The 21007-nt window shown below is 42.9% G+C and overlaps 1 protein-coding gene across 1 annotated transcript; it reads left to right on the top strand.

The window, feature by feature from the left end:
• Positions 1–1978: 1978 nt before the first annotated feature.
• On the top strand, positions 1979–20894 carry LOC527981 (very low-density lipoprotein receptor). The gene is made up of 17 exons (XM_059882349.1): positions 1979–2318; positions 3379–3614; positions 5257–5386; positions 5583–5767; positions 6540–6726; positions 7308–7526; positions 7918–8101; positions 9099–9300; positions 9389–9553; positions 9727–9927; positions 10874–11423; positions 11824–11949; positions 13035–13145; positions 15400–15636; positions 17705–18173; positions 20260–20368; positions 20815–20894. The coding sequence occupies exons 1-17, from the start codon at positions 2096–2098 to the stop codon at positions 20842–20844; spliced, it is 3564 nt and encodes a 1187-aa protein (XP_059738332.1). The 5' UTR covers positions 1979–2095; the 3' UTR covers positions 20845–20894.
• Positions 20895–21007: the final 113 nt, after the last annotated feature.

Raw genomic sequence — 21007 nt, 5'->3', positions numbered from 1 at the left:
AAGAATAGAAACAGAGATGCACAGACCTGTTCCTCCTCCTATGTACCTGCCCGCTAGAGGTCTTTCATCTCCCCCTGCAGTCTAAACTATTATTTCCTGATTCACTTGCTTGACCTGATTTTCAAGGTTAAGAACCATTAGGCTTAGGAACATGTTTCCTAGGTGGTAAAATGTGTTAACAAGAGGTTAACTCTTGGTAAAAAAAAAAAAAAAAAAAATCCAATTTTGATTATTCTACTAGCATATCCATTAGGTTTCTGTGACAGGTGCTGAAGAATACTAACTGGTAACTTCTGGAAGTGACTAACTCAGACATCTCATCATGAAACTGAAGTCCCATCTTCAGAAACTTACTTTATTCTGCATGCCTAGAATATAGCATCAGGTAGTGGAAAAAATTAAATTTATAGGCCTGAAAGGAAAAAACAATTTCCCCCAATTCAAAACCATAAGATAATGGGCCAACACACCACACACATGGTCTAAAGACCAAGGGTCTTTACTCTTTCTTTCTACAAGGTAGACAAACATAGCTACCTGGCCAAGACGTGGGGTTTTGGGGAGCGGGGCAGTAGAAGCCTGTCTCCACTGCTGATGTCTGATGGATTCACCTGCTGACATACTGCTGGTTCTAGATCCTGAGGTCGAAGGAGCAGCAGCCCCCAGCCCTCCTCCCCCACCCCCGCCACCCCCTGTCCTCTGCACCCGATCTTCTGTGCCCTGTCGTGATGGCCTGGAGTGCATCTCCCGGGGGTACCTCTGTGATGGCAAGCAAGACTGCGGGGATGGCTCTGATGAGGAGAACTGCTCCCGCTTCTGCAACAGACCAGGTGTGTCACCACCTCCTGGTCCTTGTCCCAGGCGTGCTGATTCTGCCTTGGAAGCATGCTATGAATTGCTGGAGTGTTCATTATAATCACATTTGCTTTCCCTATACATTTTCATAGATTACATAGCCTGTCAGAACACAGACTGTCTGATTGCCCGTTTTATCACATTTAAGTCCATAGTGTTTTGCCAGGTATAATTTGACTATAGTTTCCTTGCTTCCTCAAATTTGCCTAAGTATTCCAATAGCTGCCTTTATATTGGCATGCTATGCTATGCTGTGCTAAGTCACTTCAGTCGTGTCCGCCTCTGTGCGACCTCATAGACGGCAGCCCACCAGGCTCCCCCGTCCCTGGGATTCTCCAGGCAAGAACACTGGAGTGGTCTGCCATTTCCTTCTCCAATGCATGAAGGTGAAAAGTGAAAGTGAAGTCGCTCAGTCGTGTCCGACTCTTAGCGACTCCATGGATTGCAGCCTAACAGGCTCCTCTGTCCATGGGATTTTCCAAGCAAGAGTACTGGAGTCGGGTGCCATTGCCTTCCTAAATGGACTACTTATAACTGACTTGGTTGTATTTTACAAGTTGTTCAAGTAACCAAATCAATATGAAGCCTTAGTATTTCAAGGACCTAGTTCAGCTTAATTAACCTTAGCACTTTATTAAAGCTCACTTATGGATCAATTAATATATAGAACTCAGGGGACTTCTCTGGTGGTCCAGTAGTTAAGCCTCCACCTTCCAATGCAGAGGATCCGGGTTCGATCTCTGTCAGGGAACTAGATCCCACATGCCATAACTAAGAGCGTGCTGCAGTTAAAGATTCCCCATGCCTTAACAAAGATCAAAGATCCAATGTGCTGCAACTAAGACCCGGCACAGCCAAATAAATAAAAAATTAAAAAATATGTATATATAGAACTCAAATGGGCTTTCCAGGTGGCACTAGTGGTAAAGAATCCCCCTGCTAAGGCAGGAGACATAAGAGATGTGGGTTCAGTCAATTCCTGGGTTGAGAAGATCCCTTGGAGGAGTGTATGGCAACTCACTCCAGTATTCTTGCCTGGAGAATCTCATGGATTGAGAAGACAGGTGGGCTACAGTCCATAGGGTCACAAAGATTCAGATACGACTGAAGCAAGTTAGCATGCACACCCAACTCAAGATTAGTCTACCTACCCCTCGAACTCCAGAATAAGGGTTGAGTTAATTTAGTAATAAAACTTCAGCTTGATGAAGATATATGGTCCTTGCTTTTGACTTGTTCCATGGAAGGGGTCTTCCAGTGTCTGGATGGAAACAAGTGCATTGAGGAGAAATATCATTGTGATGGAGCCCAGCAGTGCTTGGATGGCTCCGATGAGCTGGGCTGCTGGAAGCCCGTTGAAGACTGCTCTCTGCGCTGTGACAACAAGACCCGCTGTATCCCCAAGAGCTGGCTGTGTGATGGCCACCCCGACTGTTCTGACGGAAAAGACGAACAAGGATGTAGTAAGTTCCATGGAAGTTACTTGGAGTATTTCGAACTACACTGTAGTCAGTTCTCCTTATTTGTGGGAGTTATGTTCTATAAAGCTGCCATGAACACTGAATTAGAGGATATTGGATCATTGCTCCTGGAAAATATGCAGGGTGAGGTTTCTTAGAGTCTCTGGTCACATTTTTGTCAACTGATCAATATAGAACCTTTTTAAAATGTGTGTTTCTGTTTAAAGATGACTTATCATGTATTGTTGACTCAGTAATATCCAGCAGCACCACAACTCATGCAGAATAGAGCTTATTGAATGCATGTATATTTTCCCATAAGATACACTGTAGACTCCTTACCCTTAGGAGCACCAAACAGCACTTCAACACTACATTTGAGGTCTTTTAGATAGAAAAATCACTAGAAAGTAAAAAGAAACAAAACAAAAAAACATGGAAAACATGGTCCTAAATGATTGCAAGACATCCCTGATGGCTTAGTGGTAAAGAATCCGCCTGCCAATGCAGGAGATGCAGGTTTGATCCTTGGGTTGGGGAGATCCCCTAGAGGAGAAAATGGCAACCCACTCTAGTATTCTTGCCTGGAAAATTCCATGGACAGAGGAACCTGGTGGGTGAAAATCCATGGGGGTCACAAAGAGTCAGACATGACTTGCTGGACTAAACAACAAAAAGGATTACAAAAAAGCATACTTCTTTTAGTCTGAGAGTGAAAACTTGAGGTCAAAATGGTGCCTTTTCAGCCTCAATTGGAAAGGTGTGTTGGGGCAACTCACATTAGGGTCCCAGGCAAGAATCCCACTCCCCTGCCTGTCCCAGCATCCTCCTACATGTCCTCCCATCCCTGTCTCATCCTCCAGGACAGGAGGATTTTCTGGGCTAGCTTATAGGCCCTTTCTGTCCTAACACTCTGCTTGAAGCACCTTCCCACCCTAACCCCCACTGGGGCTTAATTCCTAAGGTAACAAGAGAAGACTGGGAGTCTTCAAACCATTTTATTTGCCATCAACTTGCTTCTTCTCCATCTGGCTGAGTTGTTACCTAAAGCTTTGTTTTTCAGTTCATGAAAAATGCAGCCCATCTGAATTTAAATGTGAGAATGGCCAGTGTGTATCTTCTTCCCTGCGTTGCGATGGGAACCGTGATTGCCTGGACCACTCGGATGAAGAGGGCTGTCCTGCCTGGCCCCTGCCGTGCCCGTCAGGGGAGGTGAAGTGCCCGAGGAGTGGGGAGTGTGTGTTGGCAGAGTGGATATGTGACCATGACTTAGACTGCAAAGACGGAACTGACGAGAAGGTAGCCCACTCTTCCTTCAAAAAAAAAAAACACTGTAGACTCCTAATCACAACAGTAACTTGTGCTTCCTCACCAGAAAACTTGGGAAAATGTACGAACAGAGGTCTCCCACAATCTCTGCCCATAAAGCCATTTGTAACTGCATCACAGTGTCCAAAATGTTAAGATCCTCTGGTTGAAAGTCAAACTTGTAAGATCTTTATTGGAGGAGCTTTGCAAATATTAGGTCTTGATGGTCATAGCTTGAACGTCTTGTTTAGAGAGATGCTTTGAAGCCCTGCCTAACCAGTTCCCGTAACATACACCGTTGCTTCTGCATTGTGTGAGATGCAGCCCAATTTTGAACCTACTGCTCACTTTTGACCTTAAGAAAGCAGCTCTGTGGTGATGTTCTATTTTCTCATCAATAGAATGGGTAGTGTCTGCTGGGCTGAAACTATATCTTAAGGTGCTGCTGTATCATAGGTGCACAGATCTGAAATACCCTTCTCCCTGCAGCAGTTCTGAGAATCCCAGTCAGATTAGGTACAAATGCTGGAGTGTGCATTAGAAATGGTGGGAATTCTAAGAAGAGTTCCTAGAGCAGATTCTTTTGCTTATACTTTAAAAAAAATTTTTTTTTAATTGGAGGATGATTGCTTTACAATATTGTATTGGTTTCTGCCATATATCAATGTGAATCAGTCATAGGTTCTTTTTTAATATAGTTTTTATTGAAGTATAGTTGACTTACAATGTTTCAGATGCATAGCAAGGTGATTCAGTTATACATATATCCATATATTATTTTTGAGATTATTTTCCATTATAGGTTATTATAAGATATTAACTATAGTTCCCTATGCTATATAGTAAATCTTTGTTGCTTGTTGCATATCTGTTGTTTTCATTAGAAATACAGCATTCTATTCGTATTAAGTCAAACAAGTGGAATCAAAATGTCATGAATTTTTTAGTTAGGCAAAAATTCATAAGTTTTGTATTATGGCTCAGACCGTAAAGAATCTGCCTGCAATGCAGGAGACTCAAATTCAATCCCTGGGTCGGGAAGATCCCCTGGAGAAGGAAATGGCAACCCACTCCAGTATTTTTGCCTGGAGAATTCCCTGGACAGAGGAGCCTGACGGGCTACAGTCCATGGGGTCGCAAAGAGTCGGACACAACTGAGTGACTATCACTTTCACTTTTAAAAATACTATATATATACACACACACACACAAAATCTTTTCTACTATGCTTGATAAAGGCTTGAGAAAGAATGTTTAGAAAAAAGAAAAGATGGAGAAATTGAAAAACATAAACTAAATGAAATGGGACCATTGAATATGAAATAGAAAAAGTGAACCAACCTAGGTAAACGATCATCATAAGGTCTAGTTGTTTTTAAACAAGCTGTAGGTTCTTAAACGAATTAAGACTTCCTGGCTGGTCAGTTTACAGAATAAGGTATCTCCTTCCCACTTTCCCATCCACGTTGGTATCACCCACAATTCGTCGTCTGAACTCCAACTGAGGAAGGCGTTGCTTATCATCCACATCTCTGGCCTCATTGAAGAGGGGACTTGAGGGTTCTCTCATAACCCAGGCCCCTTCCTGGGCTCTGGACCTGGGAGTTGACGGAGTCGCTCACTGTCTCCTCAGGACTGTGACTCCAGGGAGCTTCGCTGCGGCTCCAGGCAGTGGCGCTGTGCCAGTGGGGAGCAGTGCGTGCCCGAGCCCTGGCGCTGTGATGGGCAGAGTGACTGTGGGGACGGCAGCGACGAGACGGGATGTAAGTACAGGGCGAGGAGGCGGGCGGCCTCCGAGGGGCGCAGCTGCGCAGGAACCCAGCTCAGTGAGCAAATGCTACGGGGCCAAAATCCATCCCTCTACGGGGATGGAGGTCTTGATTGTACGCGCGAGAACCTTGCTGTGGGAGGGAGGTGTGGCAGAGGGTTTGACTATAAAGGCAGAAAGTCGTTCTCCAGGCCCCCCGGAGAAGTGTGGGAGCTCCGAGTTCCAGTGTCACCCCTCCGCCTGCCTGGACCTCAGCCTGGTGTGTGACGGGAAGCGAGACTGTGCCGATGGCTCCGACGAGGGCGGGCAGTGCTCTTCGTCCGCCTGCCGCCAGGGACAGTGTTTCCACAGCTGCTACCCGTCCCCGCACGGACCTGTGAGTGGTTTCTCTTTCTGTGCTCTGGCGGCTGGAGCCTCGGTGTGGGGAGAGGCGGTCATCCTCAGCCGGGCTGTCTGCTCCCTACGCGAGTCTTCCACGGCGGAGCCGCCCTGAGCCCTCCTCCCACGTGCCCCTGCTTGAGGCTTTCTGCCCAGTCCTGTCTAGTTCCTTTCCCCTCTCCCGTCTTCTGGAACCCTGTCCCCCAGCTCCAGAAACTCCCCTACTGCGACATTCACGGTGAGACAATGTTTGGAGGGATTTGTCCCAAGAGTCAAGTAACTCCCCGCCATGCTACAGCTCAGGAAACTAAGTACCTGTGAGGAAGTCCTTTCTGTGTGAGTATTTAGAATATGACTTGCCCTTCAGTCAAGAACTGTCCCTGTTCTGGTCTGGCATTATTAGTTGGCTGAACATGGTGAACTTGTGGAAGTGGAAGAAAACTATGCTGATGTCTGGTCCTGTTGGTAGACAACCAGTTCAGTGAAATCCAGGGGTCTCTTCACTTACAGATTCTGATGGAGTCCTAGGTGGCCTGGGCTGAACTGGACATCTTTGTTAACTTGGGACCCCTGGGGGTGACAAGGGTGTGGGGCGAGCAGCAGGAGATGGAGAGAGTGACTGCATTCAGAATGAAGTTGGTTCAAAGAACAGTTTGAGTTGTTGACATGGAGCATATCGCCCTGTGCTTTTTATATCAAAGCTGAGGTCTTTTTTTATCAACTGTGTACCTTGCCTTTAGAAAGTCTTCATGTTTTCCAACCTCTGTCAGGTATGTGCTTGTGAGCGAGGCTTTGAGCTGAAAAGCAGTGGCCAGATCTGTGAGGATGTGGATGAATGCCAGAGGCTGGGTGGTCACCCTTGCAGTCAGACCTGTGTCAACACAAAGGGCTCCTACACCTGCGCCTGTCATCCTGGCTACTCACTGGAGCCTGATGGCCATACCTGTAAAGCAACTGGTAAATGCAGCTGCAAATATCTCAACTGTAGGTTGAGAGCTTGAGGTCCTATGACATCCCGGAATACCAATGCAAATCTCTTTCTTAGGTCTTAAGTGTTCCGGCCTGCTTTGTCTTCAGAACAAGACAAGCACAGTTCCAAAGCCTCCTTTTTATATTTTGTAAACTGAGTGATTTCACTTTCACTTTTCACTTTCATTTTATACCTTGAATTTGAATCTGAAAGTATCTACAAATAAGGCGTTATTATAACAAACCCATAAGTTAAACCTCTGTAACCATGGGTCAGCCTTACCTTAAGACTAGACAAGCCCTTCTTTCCTGTCCACCTAACACCAAATATTTAGTTATAAATGTGGTTTTCAATTTAGGCTAATGATGCCTTTATTCTAAGTATCTTTAAACCATGTTTTAGCTTAACCATTACATCAAGGGAAGAACTACTTAGATGCCAGTGAGCTGGTACCACAGCCCTGTCAATAAGAAAGCAAAAACTACTTTGTCCTCTGATTCCTTAGCCAGTGCTGGGCTCACCAATCAAACTCCTTAAGGCCATGTTGAAAGCAGTTCTTTTTTGACAGGTACAGAACCAGTCCTCCTTGTGGCAATCCAGTTTAAACTACTCCTCTATGGGATGCGGAGTTTGAAAGAAGATATTCTGGCAACTACAGACAAGAACCTGATTATTTTTTCTATTGACTATGACTTAGTGGATCAGAAAGTCTTCTGGACCGATCTCGGGGCCCAGAGTATTCAGTGGATAAGCATGGACATGAAGAAGAAGGGGACTATGGTGAAAGGTTTGTCTCCTTATAAGAGGCTCTCATCTTGCCCTTACTAATTACACATAGCATGAACAATAGGATGAGTGGCCATGAACTTTCTAAACATTGGTTTATATCTTCTAAACTACAAGTGGTCAAGTCTTGCTATTATTAATAGTTAGCTAGAAATGAGAAGTTTCCATCTCTGTTGATCAGAGTCAGTCAAACTATCAGCCAGTGACCATTACTCATAATGGTCATCTTCTTCTGCAAATAGTATCTTGGAGCATTTAAGACTGCTCTGATGGAGATGCATATATCAGTTGGAAAATGAATTAACGTGGCATGCAAGTCTGAGGTCTGTGAGCTTCAACCTTCTGAAAAGCTGTAATTTAAGTACACATGATGAACAGTTTCTTCTCCTCAGGGATAAAGGCAGACTGCATAGTGGTTGACTGGATCGGGAGGAATCTCTATTGGACAGATGGGACAGCTGGCCAGATTTTGGCAATTCAGTTGACTGCAATTTGGAGAGGAAAATCTGAGTACACGGTTGTCCTGGACAATGACTTGAACCAACCACGGTCTTTGGCTTTAGATCCCCTAAATGGGTGAGTCCGGGTATCACAAGGCCTGGTCAAGAATGTCAGGTCTGTGCCTCTTTGGTTCCACTTCGGTTGTGTTCCCTCAACACAGAGTGAGGGAATAGAAACCTTGTCTGACGATGGCTTACGATGTGAGCCAGCCATACCATAGTAGTTGTGAAAGCTCCTGCAAAAACACCTTTATTTCAGAAAAGTGAGATGTAGGCTTGCTCACTTGGTGGCCCACCTATACTTTCTTTGGCTAAAACAAACAGGTGTCCCCCTGAGTGGAGAATCTGTATGGCTTTAAAATGGCAGGAGGAGGGAGAATGGAACTAGGGCTGGTGTTTATAGTAATGTGATTGGGGGGTGTTGATGGGGGCAGAGGAGTTGGATGTGGGGGTTGAGCTCTTCGGTCCAGAGCCCTTTCTCTCTGCAAAGGGCCAGGAGCTTGGAGGCAGCATTTCCTACTTCTCCAAGCAAAGCCCTAATTGGGATGGCCATGTGTGTATCAAATGTAAGAACAAGATAGAGCAAAACTCAGGATCCAGAGGTGACCTAGGTCAGATACCTTCCCTCTTTTTTCCTCATCTTTTCAATACCTCCAGCCAGGAATCTGGTAACATGGTCCTCAGGAGACTGGCAGGAGTTTCCTGATGGATCTAATGGCTTATGACCAAGAATGTGATCTGAAGCACCCATTGTCCATGGAACTAGCGGACTTTCTAGCCCAGAAAAGACTGGCAGGTTCCCTGGATGTTTTCCAGGCTAGGGTCTAATGTATTTTTTAGACTTCCTATACAGCTGTCATAATAGATATTATATCCCTAAATAATGAACAATCACCATAAAACTTCAAAGAAAACCTTCTTTTACTACTTCACAAATTATGTTTAAGGCATAGACCAAGTTTAAGTTTGAGGGAAAGAAATAACTGGGCTATAAATCAGAGTTTTGAGGAATGAATTGGTGTTATTTTCTGTGAGGTAATACTTTGTCTTAAAGCTGACTTTTATCCACATAGGCTAATGTACTGGTCTGAAATTGGAGGAGAGCCTCAAATAGAACAAGCTGGAATGGATGGGAGCAGCAGAAAAATACTCCTCAGTCAAGGTCTCGGCTGGCCAACTAGCATAGTTCTCGACCAGCTGAGTTGGAAGATATTCTGGTCTGATGACAAATTTCACTGCATTGGCTCTGCCAACCTAGATGGTACTGGTATTAGCGTAAGTGTTCTTTTGGTAATAGCCTTGTGTGAAATGTCATGTGCCTTGTGTAAAACTCATCCCGGGAACCTCACCATCACCGTTTTAGATGTTGCAGCTAACACAAATCAAGAGCCCCTTCTCAGTGGCTGTGTTTGAGGATGAAGTCTTCTGGTCTGAAATGAAGACGAGAACAGTACAACGCATGAAAAAGATGACTGGCAAGAACCGGGCTGTCCTCATCAAGCGTTTGGAACAGCCTTACGGACTAAAGGTCTATAGTTGATGCTTCAAAATATCCTCTGATCCCCCCTGGGAAGGCTACGTGTATGAGCTGCCCAAGGACAAACTGCAGGGACCGCATCTATAATGACTGAAAGGCAGGGTTGAGTTACTTGCTGTTTTTAAGGATTCAACATGTAGTGACATCTAGGTGTTTTCTTCCAGGTAATGCACGAAGTGCTACAGCCCAGGTCTTCGAATCCTTGTCTGGACGCTGAATGTTCTCACTTGTGCCTTCTGAGCCCACAATCCAAGGGAAGCTGTCGCTGTCCAGCTGGACTCCTGCTTGCAGATGATGGTGTCAACTGTGTTCCCCTCAAGGAATCTGCGTTTCTGTTCCTTGGGTTGCCCACAGTTATCATGCAGGTACTATCCTGTTCTGTCACATGGTTGGGCCACAGTCTATTTCAGACTTTGGGTAATTTGAATTCCTTGAATTTCTTCCCTTTGGGATATTCTTCAAATACAATTTAAATTTGAATATTCACTGTGTATTGGGAGCTATGATGACCAAAAAAAAAAGTAGCTATGAAGTGAAGACCACTCCTACTTAGATTCCTTAAGAAACGCTTAGCACCTCAGAACACAATGAGGCTAGGGATCTGACATAATATTTAATTCACTTGAATTGTCCAAGCACCTAGCTGATGATGCAGAGTAATTCCAAATACAAGAATCTTGGCTGGGTTCTAGCCTGAGAGGTAAGTACATTTTGTGAGGACACTTTTCTTAAATCATAGGAGGAGAAAAGGTACTAACAAGCAAGTCACCCCTAACTTCTCATATCCAGAGGATTTGATGACTTTGATTCATGTCAGTGTATGGCAAAACCACTACAATATAGTAAAGTAATTAGCCTCCAATTAAATAAATTTATATTTAAAAATAAATAAATAAAATGACAAAGCAAATTTTAGGGTTGGAAGACCAACTTCAGTTTCAGTAAGATCTTCAGACTGAAGTCTCATTTAAAGAAGAGGGCCTTTCATATATATATATATATATAAGTGTATCAAACCCACACATTGTACAACTTAAACTTACATAGTATTGTATGTCAGTTTTATCTCAGTAAAAATAATTTTAAAAAGTTAAGGGGGGAGGCCTTTCACAGAGGAGTAAATATTTCAAGCATATGAATTCAAGGAATTTTAAGGGCCTGAAACTACAGGGAGGGAGAGAAATGCAATTTGCTTTTAGGCAATAAGACTGTGTGAAAATCTGAATGTAAGTATCTGAACATGAATTCAAAATCAAGATGAAGAATTTGACTAGTCTCAACTGGTGCCATCCAATTAATTTTCCCCCACAGATCTATCTGAAAAATCTAGATGCTTCACGAGGACAAGCAACTTTACCAGGACATAGGATTCTTCCCTTTACCAATGTCAACCAGCTTGCATCAATGGACTACGTCACCCAGGAGAAGGTGCTCTACCTGACAGAGTGGAATACGGGTGATATCTGGCTACTGAGGCTCAAAGACTCTGGAAAGCTCTCCTGGAGGAAAATCATATCCGTGGAGGGCACAGTGACTGACCTTGCTGTGGACTGGTTGAGTGGAAACATATACTGGATTGGTAGTGAGAATGCTCACATCAACATAGCTTCCCCCAGAGGCCAGTACTCCACCGTCTTGCTCAGTGGAAGTCTCTATCGCCCAACCTGTGTCGTACTCCACCCGCCAACTGCAGTCATGTGCTTTGTGGACCTGGGTCCCCAGGATGATGGTAGGCGTGGCTCCAGCATTGAATGCGCCTCCATGGACGGCAGCAGGAGGAAGGTGCTCTGGCGGAAACCCCAGGTCCCTGTGGGCCTGAGCTTTTCAGATGCAGGGACTCGTCTGTACTGGGCTGATCCTGGTGAGCAGTTAACTTCTCCACCCTAAGTGTGAGGGTGAGGGACCTCGGCCAGAGAAATAGTGATGGTTTGTAGTCTTCAGCTGTAACTTCAAATGGCTTTTAGGTCTGAGTTTACATTTTCTGTACCACTTTCTAAACAAATACAATCAGTCCCCATCCTGAGCAGCATATATTAGCTCAGAGAGTCATGCAGTTGCCTCTTGGTGAAGGGGTGAAATCAAGAACCTAACAAATATGCATGAGTAAATCTTTGTGTAGTACTTTTAGAATGAATAAGAACTAGTTTTCAGGAAATGCATGTATCCTTCTGGAAGGGAGGCAGGACAAGATATAAAGAGCTACAGGATGGAGTACAGCTGTTTGGGCTCCAAACAGAAATTAACTGGCCCTCTCCTTCTAGGGAGAGGACTCATAGAAAGTATTCAACAAGACGGCTCTAGATACAGAGTAGACCGCAGAGGAATTCAGGGCCTTAACCTGTTTACATATGGCCAAGGCATGATGTTCTGGACCACCGTGGATGATGGTAGGTCTTAATTCTACATCTGATTATCTTTGTGAGCTGAATTTACTCCTGGATATCTAAAGCAAATCTGCTACTGCTTAGCACTGATCTTTGGCAGTGTGTTTCTTGCGGAGGAATAGCTAAGCAGCTTCCCTAATTTAACGTGTATAAATGTTAACAGTGACTGTGTGATTTGGGGGAGCTTTTACTTATTTGGTTACTCTTTACATGTGAATGTGCTTTATCTCATTCTGCCTGAGATTTCTGGCTTTTGTAGGAGGCTCTTGCTTTGAAGGACACCAGGGTATGGTACAGAGAGAACTGGGCCAGGAGTTGGGACCAGGTGGCTTTGTCAGCTGATAGCTATAACACCTTACCTGTAACATGAGGGAAGTGTACCTGTCTTGATTGACTAGGTACACATGAAAGTATTAGGTGAATTCCAGAGCATTCTATACTTGCTGGATATTTCTAGTATTCAAAGAAATGGTCTAAACCACAGTATTCTTTCTAGTATGTTATTTCTGACTAGAGTCTAGGTCTGGTAAAACTGGAAAAGGCTGTTTAAAGTAAATCTGTCTCTCTAAATTTCCCAGTGCTGGTCCCTCGACCAGTTGGGCTGGCCTCATGAGAACTGCAAAAATAAGTTATCAGATCCTACCGCAAAGATGCTAAACTGTTAGGTATGTGGTGAGACCTTTGCCATTTAAGATCCCCTGGTGACTTTTGTTACAAATAAGCCATTTTTAGAAATGCTGTTCTGGGAGAATGCCTAAAATCATTACCCATCAATTGCTTGAGCTGAATTTTCATCTATCATATATCCTACTTTTCTCTCTGTGTATCCAGATGTCTATGAATGTGCTAGACATACATTCACTGGACTTTATTTTCGGCAAAAGCACAAAACGGCTTTTACTGATCTTTAACTTTCTTCCCAGGAACTAGGTTTAAAAAAATGCATGTCTCTTCTGTAAAACTCCTGTTATTTAACTAGAATTTTTCCAGATGAGTGACAGTTTTCATACTGAGCAGTATTCTTTGTCCAGGAAGTTGTAAGATAAATTTCACTTTTGTTAATGATTGTTCACTGCCTTTTGTTTTAGCCCAGATCAGTAAAGTTTGGTACAGCAAAGCAGAACTTTCAGAAAACCGGTGGTTCCAAGTAGACCAGAAGATTGTGGATTTAAAAGTTTACAGTAAACTTAGCCAACAGGGTAAGCAACCTTGCAGTGATTATAACAACACTGAAGTCGACTGGATTTCCCTATGATGGAGTTGTTCCATCCTATAGTATCTCCTTGGAATATCTTTGTGTTTCCCAGTAAAATATTTCTCTGACACATTCCTGTAGATCTATATAACTCTTATCTTCATGCAGTTATGTATGGTCTGCTTCTGTTTATAGCTAGTCCTGTTGCATAGCCAGGAGACACAATGGTGGTAAGGATATTGGGCTTGGGTTTGGTATGCTGCTGCTGCTGCTAAGTCGCTTCAGTCGTGTCTGACTCTGTGCGACCCCATAAACGGCAGCCCACCAGGCTCCCCCGTGCTTGGGATTCTCCAGGCAAGAACACTGGAGTGGGTTGCCATTTCCTTCTCCAATGCATGAAAATGAAAGTGAAGTCGCTTAGTCGTGTTTGACTCTTAGCGACCCCATGGACTGCAGCCCACCAGGCTCCTCCGTCCATGGGAGTTTCCAGGCAAGAGTACTGGAGTGGGGTGCCAGGGCCTTCTCCATGGGTTTGGTATACTTGGGTCCAATTTTATGTTCTCTTATTGAAGACTGAATTACAGTTGTAATAAAACCGGAAATCCCCTTTTAGTTCTAGAGTGAAACTGTTCTTCATTCTACTCATTGTCACTTACATCTACTTTTGATGTTAACTTATCTTTCAAATATCAACTTGAGGGTGCTTGCATGTATTTCTCCACCTTTCTTATAGACGCAAATGCCTAACTGAGGGACCCTGTCATTTCTGAAGTACACTTTATCTTCGTTATATCCATAATCTATTCCAGAATTCCTGGAATATGTCAAGAGATAAAGCCTCACCAGAAGTCAAAGCTTGAGATAGAAGCCTTGGAGAACTATGGGGAAATATACATGGCTGACTTAATTAGACTCTTGTCCCCCACCATCTAACCCCTACCTCTTGAGTCCACCAATCTGTTCTCTGTATCTGTGACTCTTAGAGGGATGAGAGAGACCATAGCCTCTGAGTTCTCATCTAAAGAGAGCTTTATCAAGGCCCTTCTAGTTAATATCTTGGCTACATGATGTGAAGGGAAAGGAGAACTTACAGGGGATCTTGGATGAGCCAAGTTTACCTCAGTTTTTCTTAAGCTGGTCCTTTATATGAACTACTGGCTTGTTTTGCTTTGTGCACATGCATGTTTATTGCAAATTTATTCACAATCACAAAAAACTGAAAACAATCAGGATGTCCCTGAATAAGTGAATGGATAGACAAGCTGTGGTACAAATGGAATATTAGCCAGCCACAAAAAAGAAACAAACTCTCAAACCAGGAAACAACATGGATTAATTTAAGTGCATGATACAAAGTGAAAGAAGCCAGTCTGAAAAGGCTATATACTTATGTGACATTCTGGAAAAGTCTAACTGTAGACCCTGTGAAAAAAGATCAGTGTTTTCCAGGAAGGAGGGGGAAGAGGAAAGTTGAATAGGTGAAGCACAGGGGATATTTTTAAGGCTTGCATTCTGTATCATTATGTAATTGTGGATATGTTAAATTATGCATTTGTCAAAACCCATGGAACTTCATAGCACAAAGAGTAAACCTTAAGATGTGCAAATTTAAAAAAATCATTTAGAAGGTCAGGGGATTCTAGGATGGAACACAAACTGTGACAAAACAATCTAACTGTTCTACAAATGTATGAAACAATGTTCCTGAAAAGGTAGAAAAGGTGCTGAGCAAAGTAACTCTGGAAATGAGTGGAGTCTAACACTGAAGCAAAAAAAGTGATACATAAGCCCTGTACCCTCCTTGATAAATTTGTTTCCCACTGGGGCACAGACTAACAATTCTGATACCACTATATATGTTTACTAGAATTGAGCAATGAAGTAAATAGATGGCAGGTGATAGGAGACAGTTTTCTCACTATTGAGAATTTACAGATCACCAAGCAAAGGAAGCTAGAATGATCCATATGGTGATAGATTAGAGTTGGAGAAATCAATATAAACTTATGTTTAGCTTAGTCACAGTTACAGATGTGAACTCCTGATATTCTAAAGCCATCCTTATCCATGAAGAAGAATCACCAATCACTTGGTTCTTAGTTGTCTAAAAGGAATTAAACTGAAAAGCCACCTACTCTGGGGAAAAAATCTGAAAAATCTGGGTCCTCTAACTCTGATGGTCTATTTGCAGAAAGTTTACAGAAGAGCCTTCTGAAATAGTCTAAATCAGTATTTTTTTGGGGGGTGGGGATCCACAGGTAGTAACCACTGCTCAAAAGACAATGGAGGATGTAGCCATATCTGTTTACCAAAGCCGGAAGGACAGACTTGTAAATGTCCCAGTGGGTACTACTTGGATGACATAAAGAAGTGTCTTGAAGCTGTCCGATGCTCTGCACCATCACAGTCCTGTAAGGATGGTCAGAAATGCATTTCCGCCACACAGGTTTGTGATGGTCATGCTGACTGTCTGGATGGATCTGATGAAATGGACTGTGAGTAACTCCTACCCGAGACCCACCATTGGTCACCTTGGTGATTTACCTTTAATAATATTTAAGTCCACAGTGTTCCTCAAGATTTTATCCTTTAAACTGTTTTTTCCTTCTCACTGTGTACTCTTTAAACTGAACAATATGAAACTTCTAACTATGGGCAATTGTATATAGATTATGGGGACTCTTTGTAAAAAGCTAACGTCCCCTCAATTCGATTTTAGAGTAGGCCATATGATAGTTCACTCCACAGGGCTCGACAGTATATGTTGCCTGAAAGAGCACTCATCTAACTCAGATCCAGTTCAGCCCCTGATCACAATAGCATCACCTGGAATGTATGAGGTTGGCAAACTAGTTGACTTGTCCTGGTTCCCCCTTTTGAATGTGGAAGGAGCATATTCTAGCTCAGAGTTATTAAGGAATTAAAGAGGGTGTGTAGAAAGCTGTCATATTATTATAACACTGTCAAGTTAATCCTTAAATGCTAGCTATAGATGGTTGTTATAGAAATATTGTTCCAAACCATGCCTTCATGGGAAGGTGTTGTCGTGGCCAGACAGCTGAGTAATCATAATACCTAATTCTGCTGGAATCATCAGCTATAGCTCCATTGGTATCTAAGTCCCCTTCACGATAGAATTAGAGAGACAGTGGGCTTAGTCATAACCAGCAAAGGAAGAGATCTGAAAAGGAGCCTTACAGTGAAGAGTTATCACTGACTTCTCAATGTAAATTCTTATTTCTGTAAAACCTGACTAGCTGGAAGACTACTTATTACCTCTAAACACTTCATCTTAAATGGGAAAGATAAGGGATTTTGATTCCCATAGTCGATTCTATTTTTCAGCAATTAAGGGTGCTTTTGTTGCTAGTCCTGTGTTGGCAATGACTCAAGGATGGGGGTAAATGAGTGAGAAATTTATCACCTTTACCACCTTGAGGTTAGGTTAGGTTTCTGGTTTAAAACCTAACCTAACCTTCTTTTGCCCTCCCATTCCTGATGTGCTGGGCCTAAGAGCTGACCTTGCTTCTTGATGATTTCACCCTGACTACATATAAAACTTTTTTGAGGGAAATGGTACTGGGTATATAAAATTAAGCTGAATTCCTTTGGATGTAACCTACCATCAAGGATCCTAAATGCCCAGGATTGGAAATGCTCCTGTGAGGCCAGCTTAGGACAGAAGCAAGAAGCATTTTTATTGCTAATTCTGCTCTTTCCACTCCTGGTACTTTTGTCTTCCATTTGAGGAGTAACAGTTGTGTCAATAATGACAGAGAACATGGTGAAATGCTTTAAACATAAACTTAACTCTTGGATTGCTCTTTGGATAGAACCCTGTTGTCTGTCTGCTCCCTGCTTTATGAGTGTCCCTCCCACCCTGCCACCAAACTTGGTTCAATATTTGCAACTTGTACGTCTTGCTAAACCTACAGTTTACTTGGACTCAAAAAATGTGACATATTTACAGATAAACTTAATCCTTATAGTCTAGATATATACTACTTCGATCTACTACACTCATCCTTATAGAGAAAACACTTTTGGAACTGGTGGCATCTACCTTGGCTAAAATCCTGCATGTCATCATTTGAAAATGGATTGGTATGATAGACTACGCCGGTCCAGAAACCAAATATTTTAAGTGCCTTTAGATGTGTAGTTTTTAAATCAGCTTTTGATAGTTTTTTGTTTTGTCAAAAGTACGGTGCTGTGCTGTGCTTAGTCGCTCAGTCGTGTCCAACTCTTTGCGACCCCATGGACTGTAGCCTCTCAGGCTCCTCTGTCCATGGGGATTCTCCAGGTAAGAATACTGGAGTGGATTAGTCATGCCCTCCTCCAGGGGATCTTCCCAACCCAGAGATGGAACCCAAGTCTCCCACATTGCAGGTGGATTCTTTATGATCTGAGCCACCAGGGAAGCCCAAAGTAATGGTAGTGATTGTGATTTCAAAAATTCAAACTTATCCAGTTAAGTTCACTGGAATTCTTATTCTTCTGAAATAGTTATTGACAATAACAAACCTGTATATACACTCGTACTCACACCTACTGTTTTTGCAGGTACCTATCCAGATACAACCCATTCAACACCAACACCTAAAACGTCAGAGTCTGGAAAGAGACTGACACCAAAAGCTGTCCAACCTCTCCAGGGTACCAAGTCCACCAAGACTAGATCTCCAGGTCCAGAAGGAATGAATTACCCTGTCAGAAAAATCCTAACCCCTCCGATTCCTGCTCCAGAGAGCGAGACTCCAGAAACCAAGGAAGGAGGTCAGCCCAAGGATTCACACAGGGAAAAACTTCTGCTCTGTAGCAGCGATTTCTGCAGTGGGAGGGGAATCTGTACAATGCAAGGAGAGCTGAGAAAATGCAACTGTCTGATGGGCTACAGCGGAGACTTCTGCGAAGCAGCCGCCCATGGACCTGCCCCTGGCCACATTGCCCTCAGCCTAACCATAGCCCTACTGGTTGTTCTGGTCATTCTGGGAGCATTTGTATATTTCAGAAGAGAGCACAAATTAAAGCGGTGAGCAGCCACTTTTGTCCTCATGGGAGAATTTTATTCTAAAGGCGGCTTGTTAAATAAAACTAAAACAAGATTAATGAGATCAGAGGTATGAATCCACTGTAGAAATTTGTTCTCTGAGGAAAGATTTGAGCAATGAAGCAGACTTATCTGTTAGATGACCTGGAAAAATCATAACTGAGACCATCTTTGTGTGAGACCTGTAGCAAACCATAATGTAAGGAGCAGTCAGGGGCAGTGCTTTTACTATAATGTAAAAGCAGTCAGGGGCATAGTCTCAGGCATAAAGTGAGGAGAGTCCCCTCTAATGAGGAAGTGTGTGTGCATGCATGCTCAGTTGCTAAGTTGTATCTGACCCTTTGCGACCCCATGGACTGTAGCCGACCAGTGTTCTCTCTCCATAGGATTTCCCAGACAAGAATACTGGAATGGGTTGCCATTTCCTTCTCCAAGGGATCTTCCTTACCCAGGGATCAGACCTGTATCTCCTGCATTGGCAAGCAAGTTCTTTACCAGTAGCGCCACCTGGGAAGCCTCCAGTGAGGCAGAGTCAGTGCCAATGACTGTTTGGAGGGAAAATTTCTTGGGTGTGTTAGTTTGCTAGTGCTGCTATAACAAACACTCCCCAGTGGGTGTCTTAGACAACAGAAATTTATTTTCTCACAGTCCTGGAGGCTGGAAGTCTGAAATCAACGTGTCAGTATGGTTGGTCTCTTCTGAGGCCGAGGGTTGCTTTTCTCCTGGGATTGTAGATACAGGCTTCTCCTGTGTCTTCATGTAGTCTTCCCTCTTACATGTTGATGTCCTAATCTCCTCTTCTTCTAAGGACACTAGTCCTGTTGGATTAAGACCCACCCTAATGACTTCCTTTTGACATAAATTACCACTTTGAGGACCCTATCCCTAAAATGGTCACATTTGGAGGTACTAGGGGTTAGACTTCAACATATGAAATTTAGGGGGACAAACATAGCCCTTGACAAGAGGTGAGATAAGCTTATAAGAGAGATTTAAGGCAAAAGCATAAAGTTTTATGTAAAACAAGAGTCACTGGATTAAAGAAACAAATGAAACAAAAAAGAATGACTCAAATGATTAAGAATGATGACAAAATAAGCTTTAGGAAGATACAGTAATTGAAGGGAACTGATTAAACATATTGGGAAGGGATATTAAGCAGCCTATATATCAAGAAACACTGGGGCTTCCCTGCTGGCTCAGATGGTATAGAATCAGCCTGCAATGTAGGAGACCCGGGTTTGACTCTGTCTAGGTCAGGAAGATCCCCTGGAGAAGGGAATGGCAACCCACTCCAGTAAACTTGCCTGGGAACCCCATGGACAGAGAGGAGCCTGATCTGATGGGCTACAGTCCATGGAGTTGCAGACAGTCAGACTTGACTGAGTGACTAACACACAGTACCTGAAACAGTACAGAATACATATCAAGAAACATTACAGAGAGAACTAGAATCCTTTAAAGTTACATCTCCTCTGTACAGCCTTCACTTTACAGACTGGAGAAAAGGCCAGGAGAAATGGTATATCTTTGCCTAAAGTAACACTGGTTAATGTTAAGATGAATTGAGGTGCTTCCCTTGTGCTTCTGACTATCAGTCGCATCTGTCTTCTACATTAACCTGCTTTCTTAACTCATCTATGTCCAGTTGCTAGTTACCTGTTTTTAGATTCAATTCTCACTGACTAATTTCCTAGTTTCCTCTCAACTGAGAAGATACAACATTTTGGAAGTTCAATGAATGCCTAGTAACAAATCATAACTGACTCAAGTGTTGGCCATTCTAGGTCAGTTCTTTGTTATAGAGACAATAAAAGCACAACATCGTTCCCATAACAATAACTTTTCATAAGTGAAGTCGCTCAGTCGTGTCTGACTCTTTGCAACCCCATGGACTGTAGCCTACCAGGCTCCTCCCTCCATAGGATTCTCCAGGCAAGAGTACTGGAGTGGGTTGCCATTTCCTTTTCATAACTTTTCATAGTGGACGAGTTAATGTCTTCGAACCATGCCCCATTCCCAGCTTCTACCTTAAGGAACAACTCTTTTGACTTTCTCTGATTTCTAGAAACAGGACAGCATCATCAAGAAATTTGACCTGCCATAAAGAAAATGACCAAGAAGAGGAGAATCTAATGAATAGTGAGACTTTTGTCAATGAAGCTTATGATGAACAGGTATGTCTGGGAAGAGTCTTTGAGGAAAACATGAGGTGAGGTCCAGTCACAGAATGCCCTTACCAAAAAATCCTAGCAGAGTGAAAGTAGGCCATGTTAACTTAAAGAGCTTTTTGTTACTGGCAAATGATGTTGTTATGTAGACCAAATGAACGCTCAGTAACTTTTTGGATTGCTGATTCTGTTCAGTCTCAAGTTGTTCACACCAAAGTGAAACATACATGTAATCAAGAAATTCAGCTTTTGCTGGACTTCCAAAAGGGGCTCAGTACTACTTGGGGTGAAGCGAGGTGTAATTAGGGTTAATTAACATTACCCCTAAAATTTATGTCCCCCACCCCCATCCTGCGATCTCTGCTCACTTCTGTGTAGCTCAACCATCTCTGTGTTTTTGCTTTGTCTTAATGTAATGCATATTCTCTAATTTCAAGTCTCTTTTCCTACAGGAACTGTTAACGTCTTTACAAACTGACTAACCTGACAAAAAAAGAAGCTGAAACATCTCAATAAAAACTGTTTATATATTTCACTGTGTACTGTTTTAACTTCTGTAACAATTTGTGGTAAATGGTAACTTCATATTAAAATAACTGCTTTTTATTAGTTTATTTTATTGAAGTATAGTTGATTTACAGTGTT

The sequence above is a fragment of the Bos taurus genome, chromosome 27 (assembly GCF_002263795.3).
Source record: "Bos taurus isolate L1 Dominette 01449 registration number 42190680 breed Hereford chromosome 27, ARS-UCD2.0, whole genome shotgun sequence".
Taxonomy (NCBI): Eukaryota; Metazoa; Chordata; class Mammalia; order Artiodactyla; family Bovidae; genus Bos; species Bos taurus.
This window is presented reverse-complemented; position numbering and strand designations above follow the sequence as displayed.

Coding starts and splice junctions, on each gene's coding strand:
- LOC527981 (XM_059882349.1), top strand. CDS start 2,096: ATGGAAGGGGTCTTCCAGTGTCTGGATGGAAACAAGTGCATTGAGGAG. Junction 9,928..10,873: donor TGCCCACAGTTATCATGCAG/GTACTATCCTGT, acceptor TTTCCCCCACAG/ATCTATCTGAAAAATCTAGA. Junction 15,637..17,704: donor TGGATCTGATGAAATGGACT/GTGAGTAACTCC, acceptor CTGTTTTTGCAG/GTACCTATCCAGATACAACC.